This window comes from Podarcis erhardii (assembly GCF_964252035.2).
Source record: "Podarcis erhardii genome assembly, chromosome: 13".
NCBI lineage: Eukaryota > Metazoa > Chordata > Lepidosauria > Squamata > Lacertidae > Podarcis > Podarcis erhardii.
The window spans coordinates 35,535,953-35,556,710 of NC_138502.1; the positions used below are offsets into that span (position 1 = coordinate 35,535,953).

The window sequence follows — 20,758 nt, forward strand, 5'->3', positions numbered from 1 at the left end:
TTCACATGCCGTCATTTTTACAGAAACATTTACCCCTCAAGAAGGATTGTACTCCATTAAGCAATTCTATCCCAAAGTTCTCATCTTCCAGGAAGGAACTGGCACTCTCTGTGGTGGAGATGGGTACCATATGAAGGAGTGGACCTTATGCTCATTCACAAGTACCAATAGTTCATGGTTAAGGTACTATTTTCAACACATGAGAAAGCCAAGCCACAGGAAATAAGCCCTCTTATTTCATGGTCATATGTGGGCTGAAGGCGTTAAAATTAGTCCAACTGGTGGACTTGTTTACTCACACAGAAAGTAATTGTGTGCTTCTGGCAAGCTATCGGAACTAGCTACGCCTTCTTGGCTACTCAAAATAAATACACAGAACTCACAGAGGTATGTGTGAGGGCCTTCAGTGTGGTTATTTCTGCCCTAGATGCCCTTGGGGGAGGTCTAGTAGGAGCTACCAGATGAGGCAATAAGTGGACAAAAAAGTTTAAACCCTCTGGCAAGAACTAAGCCACTTTTGCATCCAGAGGTTTCTAGAATTCCTCTCACACAAAAAGCAAACCTAGAGCTATCTGCCTCAGTCAGCAAACTTACAACACAACGCTATTTCACCTGTGGGGCAGCTCAGTCCACCTCCTGACCTAACACTTCAGGGCTACCACCTCCCCTGTGTCAACTCCAACTCATAGTGGTTTTGTGTTCGCCAACATGCTCACACATAATGCCATTAGAAGAAAATAATGTGAAGAAGACAGGGTTTTACTACTACCCCAAGCAGCAAAATATATGGAACACAGAAAATGAAAAGGAATAAAAGGCTCAGAAGGCCTAATGTGTGCAAGGGCCATGTACTGAGGAACAGTAATATAAAACTAAAAATGTAAGAACAGTGGAGCCACATGTATGCGAATGTGTAGAAATAGCAACGACAACCATTTATAACAGTGATAGCCAAACTTGGCCCTCCAGCTGTTTTGGGACTACAATTCCCATCATCCCTGACCACTGGTCCTGTTAGCTAGGGATGATGGGAGTTGTGGTCCCAAAACAGCTGGAGGGCCAAGTTTGGCCATCACTGATTTATAACACAGACATAAGAGTCACTATAATTTGCTACCTTCCACATATTCACATAGCTGTGGTTTGTTAATTTTGGTTTTATTTTATATTTGTTAAACAGTGATCTATAATTGTATATGAACTGAGTATATTGCCCCCAGATCCTGTTTGATAACATTGTATTTTGTAGAAGAAATAAAAAAGAAAAACAGTGAGTTCTACTATTCTTCAGTTAGAGAAGATATACGTGTTGCGGGGGGGGGGGGGAGAGTAGGGAAGAAGAGTATGAGTGATCCTTTTCAATTCAATGCTATGTGCTCTGCTGAAATGTTTTAACAACCTTCACACTGCTGTCCAAAAGGGGGGGAAATCTAAAACTTCCCATGAATTTTCTAATAGTTGAGTTGCTTTTAGATAAGAGATTGCAACACTAAGAACAGGCACCACACAGCAGATTCAAGTACTGAGTCACTCCTCACTAGGCCTTGGGCTCTGGGCATCCGGGACAGAAACTTCTGGGTCACTTTGTTAGGCTATACAAAGCTCTCCTCTAAGAGAACATTTTGGCACTTAGCTGTGCATCCTTCATTCCCTGAAGCCACTACAATTGGGTACAGATGATGAAATCAAAACCTAGCCTCCCCAGGTGGCAGATTAAAACAGAAAGGGGGCACATCAGACTTCCTAGAGAAAAACAGCACTCCCATCTAGATGAGGCTACAAATTCAGAGAGCAGTTAACTGGCAACATGCTATCAAGCTGGCAGCCTCCTCGTCTCTCACATGGCATGAAGAGGAGAAAAAGAATCATTCCTTGATGGCCTCCCTCTCACAAGCTGCCTTGCAAAAAACTACACAGGCTTGTCTTCTAAAGTGCAGTCCCCTGATCTCCTGACCTGAACACCCTGATCTAATTATTTTAATTGCTATTTTAACAGGTTTTATTGTGCATTTTATTATGAATGTTTTCAATTTTTTAATAAAATGGTTTTATTGCATATTTTGATTTTCTGCTGATATATTTTTATAACTGCTTAGAAACCATTTTAGCAAGTAAGTGGTATAAGAAACAACAACATTCCCACCTTAGAAGTCAGATTACCTGCCTCAGTACAAAAATGTGGCCTCAGCAAAGAGGATTTCTAGCTAGAGGAACCCAGAGCAAGACCATTCCAAAAAGTACAGCTGCACAAAAAGTAACACCTCAAGAACTTCAGCATTAAAACACACACAAACTGCTGAAAGACCTCCTGATTGCAATCCACAATCAATAGCATTTAGGTAGAATGTCTGCTACCTCTGCTAAACATGGCACTGTGTGACCCTCTTTCAGATGACTTTGAGATCAAGGTTAAGATAAGAAAAACAGCAATTTTGGGGAAAGAAATCCAGTCAGGGATTGAAAATGACAAGGCAGAGATTAAGCAGCTGAAGAAAAACAACCTACCTAAGCCATTGTGGAACCCTATTTATTTAACTTCGCCTAATAAAGGGTCTGGCGTCCTTTTTGAAGCAGTAGACATGTTCTGAATTTTGAGACTGGTGCTGTGGGCACTGGTCACAAAATGGCTGCCATGGGGATGTGGCATAACACAACTTAAGAGCAAAAGTCATAGGTGCCCCAGAAAATATCATGATTGCTGTGGGAAGTCACCTATGTCCTGTTGGTCCTGACTGTGGGGATCATACATTACACAGATACACACAGTTGCCATCTAACAGGGAGCTTTCTTTAGTACAGTTGTACCTTGGAAGTCGAATGGAATCCATTCCGGAAGTCCGTTTGACTTCCAAAATGTTTGGAAACCAAAGTGCAGCTTCTGATTGGCTGCAGGAAGCTCCTGCAGCCAATCAGAACCCGTGGAAGCCCCGCTGGATGTTCGGGTTCCAAAGAATATTCGCAAACCGCAACACCCACTTCCGGATTTGCGGCATTCGGGAGCCAAAACGTCCAAGCACCAAGGCATTCAGGATCCAAGGTACAACTGTACAGTCAAACCTCACCTGTCAAACCGTTCTGGAAGCCCGTTCGGCTTCCGAAATGCTCGACAACCGAGGCATGGCTACCAATTGGTTGCAAGAGCTTCCTGCACTCAAGTGGAAACTGTGTCGTACGTTTGGCTTCCGAAAAATGCTCGAAAACCAGAGCATTTATAATGGTACCTCGGGTTAAGAACTTAATTCATTCTGGAGGTCTGTTCTTAACCTGAAACTGTTCTTAACCTGAAGCACCACTTTAACTAATGGGGCCACCCACTGCCACTGCGCCGCCGCTGCACGATTTCTGTTTTCATTCTGAAGCAAAGTTCTTAACCTGAGGTAATATTTCTGGGTTAGTGGAATCTGTAACCTGAAGCGTCTGTAACCTGAAGCGTCTGTAACCCGAGGTACCACTGTACTTTCAGGTTTTCGGTGTTCGGGAGCTGAAACGTTCCAAAACGGAGCCGTTCAGGAACCGAGGTTTGACTGTACCAGGACACATGTTGACCACACCACACACATGTATTTCTCTCTCATACATTAATGCACTTCACATATGCACCTCTCCCTCTCTCTTCCAAGCGCCTCTCTCCCTCTCACAGACCACATATACGGTATACCGCCTTCTCAGTTACTCATACAAACCACATGAATCTCTTTCTTTGTCCATCTCTCTTAATCACACACCGTGCACCCCCTCTGAAAGGCCTATTTACCAGTGAAGAAGTGCCTGCCATTTCAACCACCCCCTCCAAAGCTATTCACATGACAACTGGTTGGCAATCACTGCCCTAATGGTTGACTGAACCCTAAGTTAGAGTAGCATACGAATTCCCAAATACCGAGCAATCTAGACCAAAAAAAAAAAAAAGCATTAAAACAATTACAAAGAAGGACAAGATGTATTTGTGTGCAGATATATCAAGAGAATCTACAATCTCATACCATCATATCTAAGCATCAAATTCTGTAGCAGGATCACATTAAAAGCTTCAACACAACATGTTTTCCCCCTCTTCAAGCTATCCAATGTTTCTTGTGGCTCATAACAATTCCTAGTCAAGTAGGGCATGGGACAGGATAAATTATCACACCCCTCAGAGGGAGAGATACCGATAATAAACTGTCACTATTAATTTTTAAAGCACCAAGCAGCATCCTCTAGTGGGACATTCCAGGATAACTGCTTTTCTTTTAGGCAGCTGTTGTCACCCGCTCACAGAGAAGAAATGTTTCCCTCCTCTACCAAGTAGGTACTCTATGCACCCTGCCCACTCCTCCTCGACTAAAGGTCACTAAGCATACTATGCACCAGGGAACTAGGCTCACTATCCAGACAATTAGTTGACTGCCACCAACAGCAAGCACTGCTTTGTCATTTTCAGGTGTGGTTGAGATTCAAATTATGCCTACAAATGGATATTTTGCTCTGCAGATTTACAAAGATGGCTTCAAAACTGATCCACAGAGAAAACCCTTTGCAGGCATGGTTTGAATTCAAACTTTATCTGCAGATGGGGCTCACTGTAAGCATTGACCAGTTGATCAATCAGGGTTTTCTGCTTTGCCAAGGAACCGTCGGAAACTGAAAGTATGCTCTTGATAGTTCCTTTGCAGATGCATACTTACCTGCCCCACACCTGACGTCACAGATAACATCAGGTACGTGCAGTTTGGGGGAAGCGGCTTCATGGGCCAAATTAGCACTAATTAGGCCCATGAGCTAAAGGTTCCTCACTGATGTTATACACAATCTACAACATCCCAGATTCTATTCTTGCACTGGTAACCTTCTCTGGCATTTCTAGCAGGCAAAGAGCTTTCCAGTCATTTGCCCAGCCTTCCAACAAACCTGTGCAGCAGATTATTTGTCTACCCACTTACAGCGAAGAAGCAGGCTAAAGGATGAGATGCATCCTGAGGTGCCATTATGATCATGATAGAGTGTGCTATGTGAAAAATAATTTATGTCCTGTAGTCCTCAGAGTTGACTATGGCAGCCAGTACTTTGTTCAGGGTATGAAACTCATTGATCTCATCCCCCAATGCCACTTAATTTCTGGCCATACTGCTCCGCCTTCATCTTATCCCCATTTTGACTATAATATTTTAGAGTGCTTGGCTTGTGTGCTACACCACAACTTATTTGCTCACCTAATTACTGCACACTTGCAGCCTGCACTTTTCACTGAGCAGTTTTATTGGGTACATTTTAATCTGCAACTCCTTCCATTTCTCCGGATTCCTCAGCTGCTGCTGCTTCTGTTTTATTGGTGCTTCAAATTCTTGTCCATCAATTATTGTATCATAAATATCATCTGTTTGTAGGGAGGATGCTTGTCAGAGCTTGTTAATTTCATTTCAGCTTTGATAATTTCATTTCCTCAGGCAATATTTTAGTAGTTTTCCTTTCTGACAGCTAAGGAGAGAGCTCTATTTTTAAAAGAGGTTGAATATACACACATCCTCTTTGGGTGCTGTTTCCAGAAGACCGCTGAGGAAAATATTGTAACTGAGAGAATATAGCAGTACAGTAAGCAACATGTGAAGAAACTTTAATAGCCTTACTTGACTCTGAAGCTCGCTCTGCTGTTTAAGGCGCAGGTTTTCTGGAGTGTCTGCCACCATAGTGAAGGACTGCTTTGGGTAGTGTCTGCAAAGAGGAAAAAAATAGGCTGTGTTAAAAAGGAATCATTCTTAATCTGGTTTGGCCAGATTAGATGAAACCAACACCAGCACAGTCTCTATACATATCATCTACCCCCCAGTTTGTGAACTATGATCTTGCTCCTAAACAGACCAATTGTGGATTTTACTCAGCTGTTCAAGGTGCCTCTGTCCACCTAATATAATGGATGCTGCTATACTGCAACTGTCTTTAGTATTGTGGAAGATTGATAGGAATAACGCAAAAACTTAAAGGAAAAATTTGATGTAGTGTCTGTGACATCACTGAATTGGCTCAGCTACAGTGTACCAAAATCCAGAGAGTAGGGAAGGAAGTAAGAACAGATAAAATGTATTCCTGCACAGATACCTTGTGAAAACTATACTCTTAGTTGGCAAGTTTTGTACTTATGCCTCTCCCCACAATTTAGCTCATTTAAATATATCCAAATTTAGATGCAATTATCCATTGCCTACCTTAAGAGGCAAGTATAAAAGCAGCTGGGGGCAACCGAGACAAATCAGGCCAGTCAAAATTTGTCAAACAACCTGTAATGCTTCCCTAATCCATGCTGTTTGGTAGCTAAGTTAAGCATTGGTCCATGAATTCAGATGGGGCGCTATGTGCAAAACCACTGAAGATGTGCATAAGTCTGACTTAGTACAGTATCATGAATTTAGCTTCCATGAGCATAAAACTATCATGTGATTCCTTCTCCAGAAGAGCCAACAAATCAGAGAGCTCAACAGGGGACTTGTTTCACATATATCTAAGGTGCTTGGCGAATAAGGGATACATTTCAGACTTTAATCCATAAATTTCGCTTTCATAGCATTTCCCTCCTTATTAGAGTTGGGGCACACATTTGTGACACTGTACTGTGAGGAACCTAGATTTTCTAGAACAACTTTTTATTGGATTTTATTTAAAAGGATCATAGGAATGATAAATAATACTAGACCAAGTCTTCTCATGTTATCTGTATATCACAAAAATAGCACAATAAATCTGCAGTAATATCTACAATGTATGGTTCATTATTAGTGGTCAATGTATAGGTTCTTGGTTCATGAATTGATTAAACAAAATCAAAAGGGAAACAGGATACAACAGCGGTAACAGATAACATTCAACATTACATAGCTAAACACCTAATCAGGAGCCCTTGTGGTTGTGTTTTTCCTCTTATGTTACCAATGAAACAATATAAAGCATTGGTATTTTGATGAATGTGGGAAGGGGGTTCAAACAGAAGGTAATAATTTATGTTTAAGTTAAAATTTAGATAAACCAGACTAAGCCAAATGCTGATGGGTTGTTTATTTTCTGGAATACTGGGATATGTTATGAAATTACACCATTTTTCTTGATCTGCCCACAAGTCAACCGTAGTTTATTTGTTAATCTTTCAAGGAGGGCTGTTTCCCAAAATGCTTTGTATCAACTGTCTATCATTGTGCCAGAAAGGTGTTTCCAGTGTCTGGTTATGTTGTGTCTCACTGCTTGTAGTAACTGGCATGTTAATTCTTTATTATTATGTAAATCCAGATTGTTATCTTGAAATATATTTAATAAAATTATTTCTGGTTTGACTTCTAATTGTTGTTTTCTTCTGGGGAACCTAGCTGTCTTATGCAGAACATTTAGCCATGATTGCAAAGTCAGCATCAGTCTGCTAAAAATTCAGAAAGTAGAAGCATGTTACAGTGGTTGTTCCTACATATTTAATGCCCCACAACCTTGACTTAAATGAGCACACAACCGCAAAAAAAAAAAAAAAAAAAAAGAATAGCAAGATCTTGCAACTGCAATAATTTGGGGAAATTAATGGTTGTTATTTGGCCTACATCTACATAGTTGGACATTTTTTGTGCCTTCATTGCACAAAAATAAAGGTTCTCCAACCTAGAGGGCATTGTAGCCAATCAAAACCACTTAGAAGAACATGCCTGCAGAAATGCAGTTATTTGGTGCAGAATCTTTAGCTCAGGGCTCATTTTCTTTAAAACCAAATTTCTAGCCCTTATGTGTAAAGTTTGAAAATGCGGCCAGTGATTGGTGAATTTATGATCACATGAACACGATTCCAGTTGCTAAGAAGTGGAGGTTTTAGCACCCTTCTTTACAGCTAGCAAAATAAAACAAGCAAGGATCTACAAATATTCACAATTCTTTTGCACCACAACATTTGGGTTACCTTGATGCAAAATTCAGAGGCATTTTAAAATGCAGTCTACATAGAACTGTTTGGCTCTGTGAATCTCATCTTTCCTTGGGCCACACCGATGAAACAGCCAATTGCTTTTCCCATCCCCTTCATGAACACTGCCAGTTTTGCTTTCTTGGCATATAAAGTTCCACTATATTCTCGTGACAAGAATTAGCCTCCGCTCATTGGATAACCTCCACTTTTAACACTCTGGATGAACCCATTAGAAGTTAAATACTCCAGGAGCAGAGAGCCCCCTGCCCTTTCTGATTTCAAAGCACCCACTGGATTTTATTACATTCAAGTTTATGCACACGCAGACCTCTATACCACACCTTTGCAAAGCTGCAGAACATCACAGTATTATCCATCGATACCACACAAAGATAAGCCACTAGCCACAGCAAGGATGAAAAATAACCTGTGAGCACAATGTAGCAGAAAGGCAGGAAATTCAGGGTTAAAAATAGAACTGACTACTCAGAAAGACCAATTAAGAATGAGTATATGTTTAACTGTGCTTACAAAATAAGCAAGCAGCAAGCAACTGCATGCTCAGTACCAGCATTCCCCTCCCTACAAGTTGTGGGGTACAAAGTATACAATTCCAGGCCATGCTGTTATTTCTGGGAAGGAGAGGGGAATGGCCCCCTCTTGTGCAATTTAAGGACATCAGCGGTAGATTACACTGGGTGACATGACACAGAAGGGACCACCTAGCTAAGGGTATTACATCCCATATATTAAAAAGTGAAGGAGGAAGAGAGAAAAGAAGTGAAATTGTGGCAGCTAAATGCTCTTCAATAAGATCTATGGAGAGGTCTAATCCTGAAGGGAGAAAATAGGAAGAGGAACAGAAAACCACCCTTTTTTAAAAAGTGGAAAATGTGCCTTAATTTAAGGGCTGTCTGACAATGCACTACGATTTTGAGTACTGGTGAAGCAGAAAGCAGCTTGCCTGCTTGAAGACCATCTCCTAGCCTGCAAACCTGACAAGACTAATGCATGAGCAAGAATTATGCAGTTCCTATGTTTGCCCTAAAATATAAACCCCCAAAATTCCCCTTAATCCCAATTCAGGTTAACCCGCTTAGAGCAGCGAGATATTCTGCGTACACACACAGTATCGTCACAGAACAGGAGGGATAGCTAGCTTGAGCCCACATAAGAGCATTAGACCTTGAAGATTTAGGTTTTAGTTCTTCAGCTACAGCCTTGTAGCAAACCACTCTCACTCAGTGCCCCACTATGTAGTATGGAACAGAAATAGTATTTCAAAGAATAATTGCCAATGAATGAAATTAAGATAGCGTCTCAATACAGTATGTGGATTAGAGTTAGATATGGGTTTCACTTTTCCTTTTCGATTAATGAGAGCATAAAAATGCTAAGTGATTTTGCAATTCTGAATCCCTTTCAAGGCAATCTTGTAATACAGTGTAACGAGATTGCTAGGAACCCAAGCTGAAATCCCTGAAGAGCAGGATCATCATGTGGACAGAAGGCTGCCATTTTGAATCCTTGTCACTTCTCTGCTCCAATTAGCTTAGGGCCAAATTTGAAGTTAAACCTGCATCTGCTGCCAAAAACAGCCAGATGTCTAGCTCTCCCTTTTCGTGAATCTGCAGCAGAACTCTTCTATGTTGTGATGCTGTGTACTACCACTAGGATTGGAGGTGGCATATGGGAGTGCTAATTACTGAGGAATGCAAGTAGAGAGAGTGCTCTTGCATCCATATCCTGCTTCAGATGTGACAGAGGGGAAGGTGGAAGCAAGACATCTGAATTTATTTATTTTTTAAATTGCCAGCAGTTAGAGCAACATGCAGGGTCTATAGTATAGTATTAAGATTCTAAGTGGGAGGCTTGAGAAATTGCTCCTCTTGAACCAATTCCAAGCCTAAATCTGAACGTGTGTCTTGACTGGGCCAGGTGGTATGATACTGACTTTGAATAGTGTACTGCACCACAAACATCAACTCTGCAAGAAACAATCAAAGCTGGCACACACACCCATCTTCTAGCCATTTATATTTTAGGTTATATTTGGTTTATATTTCAGTTAGATAAAATTAAGGCAACCTTTTAGTCCCTGTCTAACTGGCAGTAGTTAATCCAAGTAGCACTTCCTGGGAGCTGGCAGGGATATACATTTTGGGTGGTGCGGGCTCTTATATTAAAGCTTATGGCCACAGCTAGTCTATATATCAACATATTCTAACCTTGGTGCAAATGCATTTCTAGGTTGAGAGAAGTCCTGATCATACACAGTGTATTTATAATTAACAAGTCTAGGTGGTGGATATGGTTAGAGTGTATTTTAATTTTTATATTTATCTGGTTATCAATATGCATTTTTGTACTTTAAAATTAAATAATATTCGTGGGGTAGGTGGAAGTGTGGCTGATGCAGTCTAGCTACCATTCATTGTTTGTTGGGTAGCAAGATACAGCAGAAGCCAGCAATAACAGAGTAAAAGGGACAAATAAGAGAGGAAATATAGGTTTCGTCAGGACATTTTAACTGTCAGTATTTGCTTGTCAATGAGAAAAGATTCTATGGAAGGCAGCTACCAGATGTTCATTCAAACCTGTTTTTTCCAAAAGCTTACCAAAGATACAGACTATAGACAGACACACTGGAACATTTATGGTTATGCAGTGAGCTTTATATTGCTGCTATGAAGAGCCAAATTTCTTAGCTTGCCATGGCAACCACTTCCAGTGCTTGTGTTCCAGAAGCGGGTTCCCAGTAGTGGCCACATGTTTTGGTGCAGGAATTTTTTTTGGAAAAACAAACAAACAGGCAAACATGCAAACTCCCCAAAGAGATATGTTAGCATTCTAAAGAGATGTACAATTCAGTTCTGGGAGTTGGTACTTGAAATCCTAGTATCGCTGCCAATAATTGCAGTTCAAGAGTATTAGCAGTGTAATGCAAGGGAAAATCTCACAACCACAGACTTGGCTTATCAGAATCAGGAATTAAAACATTCATGTTTAAACTTAGTTTTCTATTCTCTAAATAACTTCTGCATCAAAAACACCCAGTTTCACCAGCATTTACTTGTTTCCTGTACATATCAGGTTGGCATAGTCCCATAAACTACTGAAGGAAACAATAAGGGTAAGGGTCTGATACTAGCTCATAATTTAAAAAAATATTCTGAATGCTAAATGTTTCACATATTGCAGGGTTGTTTGGAATCACTACTTGAATCCACGTGGCAGCGTAATGGATTTAACAGTGAACAGTCACTGTGGAAATTCATCCTTGCAGTAGGAACATTGTCAGTGGTTGACGTAACAGCTAGAGCAGGGGTCAGCCAACTTTTTCAGCCGGGGGCTGGTCCACTGTCCCTCAGACCTTGTGGGGGGCCAGACTATATTTTGAAGGGGGGGGGACAAATTCCTATGCCCCACAAATAACCCAGAGGTGCATTTTAAACAAAAGCACACATTCTACTCATGTAAAAACACCAGGCATGCCCCGCAAATAACCCAGAGATGCATTTTAAATAAAAGGACACATTCTACTCATGTAAAAACACGCTGATTCCCAGACCGTCTGCGGGCTGGATTGAGAAGGCAATTGGGCTGGATCTGGCCCCCGGGCCTTAGTTTGCCTACCCATGAGCTAGACTAGAGCAAAGATACTTTCTTACTAAATGCAGCATGTCCACATAGATTTCATTTTCTCAAAAGATACTTAAATACTGGCATTAGCAATGAATTTTTGGAATCAGGACCAGAAGACTAAATATTTGGAGGGAAACCCAAAACCAGCCACGTTCAGTAAGAGGCCCAAGTGAACAGCAGCAAGTTATTTTGGCAGAACCAGTTGTTGAAATCTGCTCTGTGGAAAATGTATATTGCTACCATAATTACTAAGCAAGAGACAGAAAATGAGTCCAAATGTAAAGGAGGAAAAGTTTGGATTCTCCTTCATAATATGAATAACAGTGGCCATGTAACTCTTGAATAGCTAGCATAAATACAAATGCTCAGAATAAGGCAGAAGCAGATCTTATCTTCACAAGAACTCAAGACACAAGAACTGCAGTAAATGCACTGCAGTTATTTTAAATGTTTTAATTAGCAAGTGACGTGGTCTCCAATAACATAAGCCATTTTTGTGGCTCCTACCTCTTAGTTCTACCAAACAAATGTGGCCTTCACTTCCATACTTATGCCATTCCTAAAAAAAACAAAAAACCTCCCCTATCATCTGCTATCACTTAGCAAACGTCCACCTTCAGCCTTTGTAGATTCTACTTCTTGCTACCTCATAGCAAGGGGCGGGGGGGGGGGGAGAATTTGTATTGCTCACTTTCTATTGAATAAGCTAGTTATTAAAGTATACCTACATTTCACTCCCACCACAAGATAAAGAGATGAAACTGACACACTTTTATAATGTATCAAAAGGTAGTAAAGAGAAAATTCCCAGTACGTACTGTATTAATTCCCTAAGTCACAAACTGGCTTGCACACATTTCAGAACACTGAGGAGGAACTCTTTAATGGAGAAAATTAATCGGAGAGTGCGCAAAATTGGGGAAAAATATGTTAAGTTGGGTAGAGGGGCTTAACAACAATGCAAAAAGTTCAAGGCCTTTTCATTTTCTAAAAATGTGATGCACTTCAACCCTCATTACTAAAATGTATTTCCACATGAAACTTTAGAAAGCTTTTAGATAAAAATTTAAATATGAAAGTTCTTCCATTTCCACCTTTATCTTTACTGCAGGTGCTTGTGATCAGTCTTAGTTTATATAATACTGTGCTACCAGCAACTCCTTTGTAAGTTGCAAAAAAGCAACTAATAAGTCAAATAAATAATAATATCATCCATTGTCCTAAGTTCTTGAAGGAAGGCTACAAAGCAGGGGTTGAAAGAAAACAAAGTAACAGGTGGGAAGCATGCTGATTGCTGACCAAATACTTGACACCACACATCCTATAATACTTTGGAGGTGCAGATATGACATTGGGTTGTATACTGGAAGATCTGTATTTAAAAAGGAAAACAAAACTGGAAAATATGACAAGTTTTTTACAGTTACCTGGAAGCAGACACAATAGGTAAGTGACAGCTATTTAAAATCTTCCTACTCTACTGAAAGCAAATCATTAGCATCATGCATTGCAAAATGTGACATTTGTATGAAGGCTTGCAATTTCTGAGAAAAAGCTTTCAAGAACTGAAAAAGCAGGCTATGAGGTTGATTTGGAAGGGGGTAAAATATAAATCCAATAAATAATACAGCAGATTAGCTTGGAGCACAGATTCATGAATGGAGAGATTTCAAATAGTCACTCTTAACTAAACGTGTGTGTTAAAATGCCATAGTTTTCTAGAATGACCCGTATACAGCTCAGGAGCCAGCCTTTGACAACCTTAACATCCTGCAAGTTCCATACAATTCAATCACAGATTCTGATTCAGTTTGGGAATCATTCATTTCCTTCCTGAGTTAGAAATGAAAGTATCCTTTATTCACCAACAGCAACAGAACAATTCCCATATTGATTTCTAGTGAGAATCAATTTCAAGTCATACATGCTGTTTGTGACTAATCCAGGCTCAACCTTCACCTAAAGGAAAGGTTCGAGATGAGATGATACTCCCAAAATATCATTCCAAGAGGAAGACAATTTTATATATTTAAAGAATTTTCATCCCACTCTTTAGTCAAAAAAAGCTCCCAGAGCAGCTTACAGTTTACTACAGAAAGTGCCTATCCTCAGGCTTACAATCTAAAATAAAAAATAATAAAAATTGACACAAAAATAAAATGGATTGGAAGGGGGGGGGGCAAATCCATTTTCAAGTTCTTAGTTACAAGTTCCTATAATGATCTGCTAGGACTGAAGAGTTCAAGAACAGAAGCCAAAAGCTGCTGGTCTCTTAGCTGTACAGTGGACCCTCCGGATATGAACTTAATTCGTTCCAGGGGTCTGTACATACCCTGAAAAGTCCACATCTAGAGGTGCCACTTCTGCGCATGTGCGCGGTGCGATATAGCGCTTCTGCGCATATGGCGAAACCCAGAAGTGTTCCCAAACCAAAAGTTACTGTACATTACCTGAAGGTAACGTAACCCGAGGGTCCACTGTACTGATAGAGTGGCTCTGCATCCCTTCTCTACTACAGTCTGATGTAATGGTTGCTGCCAAGTGATAACTGATGGAAGAAAGAGCCTGGATTCTCAGCAAAGCTAGTACAGAACTGAAGAGAAGATCACTTCTGGGATGGTTTCTTCCAAATGACAGGGGCTAATGGAATAATAGTTATTCATTCATCAAGCAATAGCATTCATCAAACATTAGCACTCCAGCAGCACAACAGAGTAATAAGATCTCCCCAGTACAGCGCCATTTTTAAGAGCAACAGGGATGCAAATAAAAAAGCTGCAATATTCAGATCAGAGAAAGAGCACTAGACAGTTGAGGATTATAAAACAAATACTTTGAACATGCCCCCAAAGAGAGCAAAGACCTAAAAGTGCTGATCTTACAGAGCACCACAGCATTTGACTTCCTATGTGCAATTATACCTGCAAAACAGAGGGAAGGCCATGGGGACAGCCACATGGAGTCTAAGAATGATGATAAAAGACACCAAAGAGGCAAACCAGTCATGTATTTCCCCCCTCCATGGCGATAATAAATCGCTTCTACTAAAAGGAACCACATATATTAGTTTCCCAAAACAGAGAAACAAGAAATAGATGCTACTGAAAGAAACATGGAAATGTAGTCATCCAATAGTATTAATTCATCCAGTAAAAGTCGCAACAAATAAACAGACAAAAACTGTTTTAAAGCAGCTGTTCTGCAGAAAGGAGTGCTGTATCTTCCTTCCAAGCAGGGGGAAGAGGAAATAACTGTGCAACTAGGCCACTCACTTCCTGCCATCTATTCTACAGCATTTCAAGAAATAAAGAGGTCTGCTCAGTGGAGTGTACATAAGTCAGCCTTCCAGATTCACCACACTCAAGCAATTCATTACCAGCACCCACTTCCTTTTAGTGTGGACTGACAATAGCCTGTTCCAGAACTCTAGGAAACTTTGCTGCTTCTGTGAAGAAAAATCATGTTCTGTTCTGAACTTTCCTCTTCTTACTAGTAAACTGGAGATGTAGAGAATGAAGTGTGCTTTTATGCAATAGTGTGCATTGTTGCTCTGTAGAATATTATGAGGCATTCACTAGTGACAAGGTATGTTTTGTTTCTGAAGTAAATGTATGTGAGAAATGAAGAGCCCGATTTTACACCCCACCCCACTACTGTATTATAACTAGTCAAAACCGCAAAAACCTAGCCTACTTGATCCTATGACATAGCTGCATCGCAACAGGAACAGACTCCAGCCTGCAGCCTCCTCTGGCAAACCAGCAGAGGCTCATTTTGATCAATGGAATTATAAACACACTTTTTGCAGAAGCTACTTTAGTTCTGGGTCACATAAAACAGAAGTTTTAAAGGTGGTGTTTTCTTTCATCACAAGTAATAACTTTTATACTAACACACCCTTCAGAGGTTTGCATATTTAAATGTAATCAATACAGCATGTACGTAACCCAAACCCCTTAGTAAAATGACACCTAAAACAGAACATTTGTTTGTCTCAAAATCAAAACTGGGGTGAGCCATTTATTCCAAATTAAGGTACCATATTTTTTGCCCTATAGGATGCACTTTTCCCCCTCCAAAAATGAAGGGGAAATGTGTGTGCGTCCTATGGGGTGAATACAGGCTTTCGCTGAAGCCTGGAGAGCGAGAGGAGTCAGTGCGTACCGACCCCTCTCGCTCTCCAGGCTTCAGGAAGCTCTGCGCAACCCTCTGGAGCCCGGCGTGAAGCCACGCCGGGCTCCGGAGGGTTGCGCAGAGCTGCTTGCGCTCCAGGGCTTGGTGCAGCTCTGTGCTTCGGGAAGACATCCGCAGCCTAGGGAGCCCTGTGGGAGTTCCCACAGGGCTCCCTAGTCTGCGGATAGCAGCCTGCTGCACGGAGTGCGGGGAGCGCTGAAGCAGAGCACCCCGCGCTTCGGGCAGACATCGAGCAGCCCCACAAACTCGGGGGACAGCAGGGAGGTACAGCGCTGCCATCCCACTGTTCCCCGACCTGGTTTGGATTCCCCGACCTGGTTTGGGGGGGGGGGAAATAAAGGAAAAATTATTTCCTTTATTTCCCCCCCAAAAAACTAGGTGTGTCCTATGGGCCGGTGCGTCCTATGGGACGAAAAATACGGTACTTCCAAAACAGCTAGAAAGCTGAAGTATTGTATACATGAAGTCACATAAAACTCAATTACTGAAAAAATCTGAGCGCATGGCATTTTTATGTCTTAATAGTCAACACTTTGGACATGATGCTTTCATTTTATGCTAGGACTGCACTAGCATAATAGGAGAAGCTAGATATAATGTTAGCTTGTGGAAGTTTCCCCTTCACACTTGAATCAGTCTTAGCTTGAAGGGGGGAGGGCAAATGGAACTGAGCTGCTGCAGGATGTTTCTTTTCATACATTAAGAATCCTTGAACTGAAGAAGAGAGAATTATACAATCTCTCAAATGGAAAAATTAGAGATGGAAGAGTTCTGAGTCAGCATTGTCCAAGGAGTTCACATGCCCACACAGCCATGAAGTTAACTCGGTAACCTTGGGCCAGTTACACACAGGCAGCTTAAGTTACCTCACAGAGTTGTGAAGACAAGGGGGGCTAGCCCACATCCATGCATTACCACCTCTGAGCTCACTCAAAGAAGAGTGAGGTAACAATGTAAAACCATGCAAAATTCCATTATTGGAAGCCCGAGTCAAGCTTATACAGTTTTTGATCAGTGTATTTTAATTTTTGTTGTAATCCTTACATTAACCCAGTAAAGTAAGCCAGAATTATCCCTATATTACAGATAGGGGTCAGAGAAATACTAATTAATTCACAGAAGTAGCAACAGTCAAATCAGGAGTTTACCAATTCATGGCTCTATCTTTATATGCTACACTAACTCTGTAAAAGTGGGGCTAACAGAGTATATCATTCAATCTAGCTTTTCAAAGACACTATTGACAGAAGATGCTAGGAAGTAAGCCCTTGAGATCAGAGCAAACATGCCCTGTTCACCCCACCTCATGGATGAAGGAAAGCCTCAGAGGGCAAAACCACACAGCAAAGGCGCCATTGGAAGGTTATGTTCAGATTGCCGTATGGCATCAAGGCAGCAAAGAGGAAGCCCAGCCTTCTTCCTACTGCTCTGACAGAGAAATAAGCTTACGGCCTGGCAGGAAGCCAGAGCACGGACAGAAGAAAGCCTGTATTAGACATGTTTGAAAAAGCAAGCTTACTCCTGCCAGCATAAACGTGGCCTTTTCCCTCCCCACTCCACAGAAAATGATAGGACATTCATTGTACAATTCCACTTTTTATGGTGGATGTTTAGAAAGGAGGGCCTTGTACAAGACTCTGCCAGCACTGATCATAGTTGGAATCCCCCCACCCCCAAAATATTATGCCAAAGAGTACATATATTGGGGGTTTGGTCTCAAACTGCTATTTTACACACTTTATATAAAATCTAGTGTTTTATATTTGGCAAAATTCTGCACTTTGGTAAGGAGCAGTGTGTCTGAAGAGGAGATGAGTATAGGGAAACATGAGCACTAATTAAAAGAAGGGCAATTCCTTATCTCTGAATCTCAAACTTTTGAGAATATGCAGTATCTGTCTATTTTCAATCTTGCCCTCACATACCTGAGGAACACACCTGGTCAAAGAAATCCTAGCCAAGTTAATCATATGCCGTTTAACTAAATAGGAAGAAACAAGTATATGCATAAAAAAGTTAAGAAAAACAGTGTTTTAAATAGCGTATATGCATGTCACAAGAGCAACCATCTTAGAAGAGCCACCATCTTTTCTTGTGAGAAGAAAAAGGGGTCATTTCTTCTAAGATGGCATTTACAACCTATATTTTTTCACTACTTCTATTACAATACTTTTAATTCTGCTGCCTGATTAATGGGGGGACATCAATAACAAAGTGTTTTTAATCTATTAAATACTACAGAGCTAATCAGAAACCTAATCATATTTTCCATTAAAGTTTGAACCCTAGTTGTGAAGGTTTTTGTTTTGTTTTTTAAAGATTCATAGGAATAAACAAAAAATAAAAATTGTCCAGTAGCACCTTAGAGACCAACTAAGTTTGTTCTTGCTATAAGCTTTTGTGTGCATGCACATGAAAGCTAATACCAAGAACAAACTTAGTTGGTCTTGTTAACGGAGAAATCTGAGGGCTCTCTTGGACAAAAAAAAAACAAGGACACCAGCCAGGAATACCAGAGCAAAACAGCAGCCAGTAGGCTTGGTCTTTATTGAAGACTGTCGTGACAGGACTCCCGCCTGCCACAAGGTGGAACAAGATGGAAGCCTCAAACAAAAGAGCCCCCAAACATTTATTAGCTGCTAATCCCCATGTCACACACCCCAAACTACATCACTCATACATCACGGTTACATCATCCGGTACTATACCAGCTGCACTGGCTCCCGGTGGAGTACAGGATCAGGTTTAAGGTGCTGGTTTTAACCTTTAAAGCCCTATACGGCCTAGGACCCTCGTACCTACGGGACCGCCTCTCCTGGTATGCCCCACAGAGAAACCTACGGTCTGCAAATAATAACATCCTCAAGGTCCCAGGCCTCAGAGAGGTTAGGCTGGCCTCAACTAGAGCCAGGGCCTTCTCGGCTGCGGCTCCAATCTGGTGGAATGCTCTGTCACAAGAGACTAGGGCCCTGCGGGTCCTGACATCTTTCCGCAGGGCCTGCAAGACAGTTGTTCCACCAGGCTTTTGGTCAGGGTGCAGCCTGACTCCCTCCTCTGGCAACGTGCACAGAATTTTGCTTAATCGGTTGCCATTAATTTGATTTTAATTAATTTTTATAATGAAATATTTTTAGAATGTGTGATTATTTGATTGTTTGATTATTTGATTGTTGTTAGCCGCCCTGAGCCCGGCTTCGGCTGGGGAGGGCGGGATATAAATAAAATTTACTATTATTATTATTATTATTATTATTATTATTATTATTATGAAAGGGGAGGTCTGGTGGCAGTAATCTGAGCATCCTGGACCCTGTCCCATGGTTCTCCTTGCCCTCCACCAAACACCCATCAAGTGTAACAAAAAATATATTTACATTTCCCTGTTTCCCATCCAAGTTAATCACACCCTTTTGTCTTCATCTGGGTTTGTTATTTCTGGAATGGCTACCTGTCTGGCACTCAGGTATTAGGATGCCAGGGATTATCACTCAGGCAGAGGGGCTGCTGAGTTGCTGAGCTCACATGTCTCTATGAATTTCTGAAGTTTTCCCAGTGAGCCAGTACATAGATACATTTATCAGTGAATTGTTACATTTGGTATCATGCAGCAAAGGCCCTTTGAATAGATAGGAAGAAACTGTGATGAAGTGTTTCGTGGGGACAAATCACAAAAGTCACAAAAGCGATTGTGCTGATTTTGGTAGTGGGCTGCATGTGCATGATATCTGCTGGAGGGGCAACCCCCCCAAAACCTATACATAAATTCCTGCAACAGTCTCTAGGGTGCTACTGGACAATTTTTTAAAATATATTTTGACTGCGTCAGACCAACACGGCTACCTACCTGAATCTAGAACCATAGGAATAAACAATTCATGTTACCTCTCTTGACGGATGCTGAATGTGGCATGTGGTACAACTAAGCTCAGAAAAACCCAGTAGCACCCCACCTCCTAAAATATCCTTGCTCTGGACATGGATTCTGGGTTCCCTTAAAGCCTCTCTTGAAGTTCTATCCCACATACACACTTCCTGAATTGCTGCCCATAAAGGGACAACTCTGTACTCTGCTGCTCTATCTAAATACTCAAACTTCACACCCAGTGCTGCTGAAGTTTTCAACAAGAAGAATGGAACAAGAACAAAGCTTTACCTAGTCTAAGCTACCTTCATGGGCATAGCAGGCTGAATGGAAAACCGAGGTTTGGAGGTGATGAACTGGAGGAGAGGAGGTCACCTTGCAGCCATCTTGACTATTAGTGACACAACCAGGAGAATGGCAATTGTCCTGGGGAAGACAGCATCTGTCTTGATCAGGAGACCAGTTGTGAACTAAAGTATCCCATATCTCCAGACAGAAGTGGCGGTTGGAAGCATAAGCAAAAACACTGGAAATGAGGCTTTTCCAAGCATTTAGATCTGTCTAAATGAGCCATAAGCTGCTGGTAAAACACAGCTTTATTCTATTTGTTGCAACTGAGTGGGTCTTATAGAAGCTGAAGGGGAAAATTAATTTTTCCATCTCTTGAGAATGCCAAGTAACAGACATGGGTCAAGGGTTGCGGGCAGTCACCATTTTCACAGGCTTTACTCAAACCCCATGTTTATAATAGCAAACCACTGTGGCTAATCACATGTTCTGTTTGTTTCTTAAATGTATCTGTCACTTCTTAACAATATTCTCATCTTGCTTTCATCTTTGGACCAGATGATGTAGTTATTCTGGGCTGGATCCAAAGTTAAGTGTGCTAATGGGACTGGTGGAAATCTACTTCCCACCACCTCCTACATCTGGCAGTCCCCACTACCAACGCATGCAACACAGGGACTCAAGGGAATTTGCTGAACAGGATGGGCTGTGGTGTGGGAGCAGCCTCAAAATGGTTGGAGGCAACTTTCCTGAACAGAATCTTGCCACATACTTTCGCCTGCACTTATGTATAACTTACGGTACCAAAAATTCCTAACCCTGACTTGCTCCCAAGTCTTCCCCCTCCCCAAGCCTTTTCA

General features: G+C 41.3%; 1 protein-coding gene across 1 annotated transcript in view; it reads right to left on the bottom strand.

Moving 5' to 3' along the window:
* LASP1 (LIM and SH3 protein 1) overlaps positions 1-20,758 on the bottom strand; it is a 47,584-nt gene that overhangs the window by 17,607 nt on the left and 9,219 nt on the right. Inside the window, exon 3 of the mRNA XM_081838232.1 lies at positions 5,607-5,691. Within this exon, the coding sequence (XP_081694358.1) occupies positions 5,607-5,691 (85 nt within the window). The remainder of the gene's footprint in view (positions 1-5,606; positions 5,692-20,758) is intronic.